General features: G+C 48.4%; 1 protein-coding gene across 2 annotated transcripts in view; it reads left to right on the top strand.

Annotated features, from left to right (window-relative positions):
- The window catches only part of LOC143139619 (uncharacterized), a 33,560-nt gene extending 31,061 nt beyond the window's left edge, over nt 1–2,499 (top strand). The window contains exon 18 of one of the 2 annotated variants that reach the window (XM_076300210.1): nt 343–542. In XM_076300210.1, coding sequence (XP_076156325.1) covers nt 343–400 — 58 coding nt within the window. In that variant the 3' untranslated portion in view covers nt 401–542. Of the gene's footprint in view, nt 1–342; nt 543–1,674 lie in introns of those variants that run through there. The other variant, XM_076300209.1, reaches the window with a different exon arrangement.
- The last annotated feature ends 816 nt before the right edge of the window (nt 2,500–3,315 follow it).

Genomic DNA, 3,315 nt, shown 5'->3' on the forward strand with positions numbered 1-3,315 from the left:
AGGCTACCTCACAATACACCTCACACTAACAGGGTGAGTAGGCTACCTCACAATACATCAAACAATACACCTCACACTACACCTCACACTAACAGGGTGAATAGGCTACCTCACAATACACCTCACACTAACAGGGTGAGTAGGCTACCTCACAATACACCTCACAATACATCAAACAATACATCAAACAATACACCTCACACTACACTACACTACTGTTCTCTCTGAGATTTGTACATTTGTAAATGATTAAACTTACTGTACTGTGTGTGTGTGTGTGTGTGTGTGTGTGTGTGTTGTCAGGAGGAGATGTGCTAAAGGTGTGTGTGTGTGTGTTGTCAGGAGGAGATGTGCTAAAGCTGTGTGTGTGTGTGTGTGTTGTCAGGAGGAGATGTGCTAAAGATGTGTGTGTGTGTGTGTGTTGTCAGGAGGAGATGTGCTAAAGCTGTGTGTGTGTGTGTGTGTGTTGTCAGGAGGAGATGTGCTAAAGATGTGCGAGTATGTGTGTGTGTGTGTGTGTGTGTGTGTTGTCAGGAGGAGATGTGCTAAAGCTGTGTGTGTGTGTGTGTGTGTGTGTGTGTGTTGTCAGGAGGAGATGTGCTAAAGATGTGTGTGTGTGTTGTCAGGAGGAGATGTGCTAAAGCTGTGTGTGTGTGTGTGTGTGTGTTGTCAGGAGGAGATGTGCTAAAGATGTGTGTGTGTGTGTGTGTGTGTGTGTGTGTGTGTGTGTGTGTGTGTGTTGTCAGGAGGAGATGTGCTAAAGATGTGTGTGTGTGTGTGTGTGTGTGTGTGTGTTGTCAGGAGGAGATGTGCTAAAGCTGTGTGTGTGTGTGTGTGTTGTCAGGAGAAGATGTGCTAAAGATGTGTGTGTGTGTGTGTGTGTGTGTGTTGTCAGGAGTAGATGTGCTAAAGCTCTGTGTGTGTGTGTGTGTGTTGTCAGGAGGAGATGTGCTAAAGCTGTGTGTGTGTGTGTGTGTTGTCAGGAGGAGATGTGCTAAAGCTGTGTGTGTGTGTGTGTGTGTTGTCAGAAGGAGATGTGCTAAAGATGTGTGTGTGTGTGTGTGTGTGTGTGTGTGTGTGTGTGTGTGTGTGTGTGTGTGTGTGTGTGTGTGTGTGTGTGTGTGTTGTCAGGAGGAGATGTGCTAAAGATGTGTGTGTGTGTGTGTGTGTGTGTGTGTTGTCAGGAGGAGATGTGCTAAAGCTGTGTATGTGTGTGTGTGTTGTCAGGAGAAGATGTGCTAAAGATGTGTGTGTGTGTGTGTGTGTGTTGTCAGGAGTAGATGTGCTAAAGCTCTGTGTGTGTGTGTGTGTGTTGTCAGGAGGAGATGTGCTAAAGCTGTGTGTGTGTGTGTGTGTTGTCAGGAGGAGATGTGCTAAAGATGTGTGTGTGTGTGTGTTGTCAGGAGGAGATGTGCTAAAGCTGTGTGTGTGTGTGTGTGTGTGTGTTGTCAGGAGGAGATGTGCTAAAGCTGTGTGTGTGTGTGTGTGTGTGTGTGTGTTGTCAGGAGGAGATGTGCTAAAGCTGTGTGTGTGTGTGTGTGTGTGTGTGTGTGTGTGTTGTCAGGAGGAGATGTGCTAAAGCTGTGTGTGTGTGTGTGTGTGTGTGTGTGTGTTGTCAGGAGGAGATGTGCTAAAGCTGTGTGTGTGTGTGTGTGTGTGTGTGTGTGTTGTCAGGAGGAGATGTGCTAAAGCTGTGTGCGCAGACCCAGAGGATTGGGGGCGGAGCTGCAACCGCAGAGTTCAGCTGCAGAGCTGCTCACTGGGGACCTTCACACACACACACCTGGAGGAGGAGGAGGACGCCACCAGCACACACACACACCTGGAGGAGGAGGACGCCACCAGCACACACACACACCTGGAGGAGGAGGAGGAGCAGGAGGAGGGGTCAGCTGGGGAAGAGGGAGGGGCCAAAGATGAGGGGGTGGGGTCTGATGGGGAAGAGGGAGTGGCTAAAGAGGAGGAGGAGCGAAGACGTCTGATGAATTCAACTCAGAAATCACCTACTGGGGGCTCCAAGTGCTGCCCAGGTAAGTGTGAACTGCAGTGAGAGCTGGTGCATTCCATCCTCAGCCCATAGTGGACGTGTCCTGCTCTCCTAATCAGCCCATAGTGGATGTGTCCTACTCAGCCCATAGTGGATGTGTCCTAATCAGCCCATAGTGGATGTGTCCTAATCAGCCCATAGTGGATGTGTCCTACTCTCCTACTCAGCCCATAGTGGACGTGTCCTACTCTCCTACTCAGCCCATAGTGGACGTGTCCTAATCAGCCCATAGTGGATGTGTTCTAATCAGCCCATAGTGGATGTGTCCTACTCTCCTAATCAGCCCATAGTGGACGTGTCCTACTCTCCTACTCAGCCCGTAGTGGACGTGTCCTACTCTCCTACTCAGGAGTGGATGTTAGAGGGTGACACGGGAAGCAATTTTCACTCCCGTCCCATCCCGAGCCCGCACAAATACTCCCGTCATATCCCGATCACGTGACAGCCCCCCCAAAAAAATTCTGTCCCGCAAAATCCCGAGAGAAAGACTCCCGAATCCCGTCCCGCTCCCTATGTTGATGTCTAAAGTTATCCGACTGTTAGGCTACAGTAGCGTGCGGTGACCATACATTTTGGTAGGGCAGAAAGCCTTGTCTAACTTTTCTTTAATAGCCGATCATTTTGGGCTATATTAAAATTACATATTTTACAGTACTTTGCTGTAGGCTATGCTTAAATCATTTCATAGTTAGATCTCATCCCATCAGTTAAGTTTGCACCGTTCTCATCACGTTAAACCAGCGAAGCATAGCAACGTTGCTATGAGTAAACAAAACAATTTTTTGTGTTCCGCCAGGGTTATGCGATAAATATATTGAGGAATGCGATCGTCAAGGTGTCATGCCCCAACATTGCATGACACATTAAACTCAACGAGAATCGCTTTCCCGGACAGCTCGTGCAATTGAATAGAGTTGTCCTTTGCTGATACTTTCGCCTGTAACTGTTTCTTTGCATCCATTTTGCCTTAGGGCCTATCGCTGAAGCTGATTGATTGTGAACAGGGCAGCTGCTTGTCTTGCTCTGATAGGCTACCAATCAACAACAAACGTATTGTGGGTTGTAATTGGTTCTCTTTTCTAAAACGAAATGCCTCACGTCTTTGGGCGCACTCACTGCATTGCAGCGTCATTTTTTAAGTTAATAATCTCTGGCTTCCCGCCAGCTCCCGTTTATTATTTCCTGTCCCGTCCCAATCACGTTACCAACAGTGAAATTTACTCCCGTACTGCGGGAAACCCGCGGGAATACCGTGACCCGCGGGAGTC

Source organism: Alosa pseudoharengus, unplaced genomic scaffold (genome assembly GCF_046254945.1).
Source record: "Alosa pseudoharengus isolate Yale_2024_CS ecotype anadromous, Long Island Sound unplaced genomic scaffold, YU_APseudo_1.1 YU_APseudo_1.1_scf_22, whole genome shotgun sequence".
Classification (NCBI taxonomy): Eukaryota; Metazoa; Chordata; class Actinopteri; order Clupeiformes; family Clupeidae; genus Alosa; species Alosa pseudoharengus.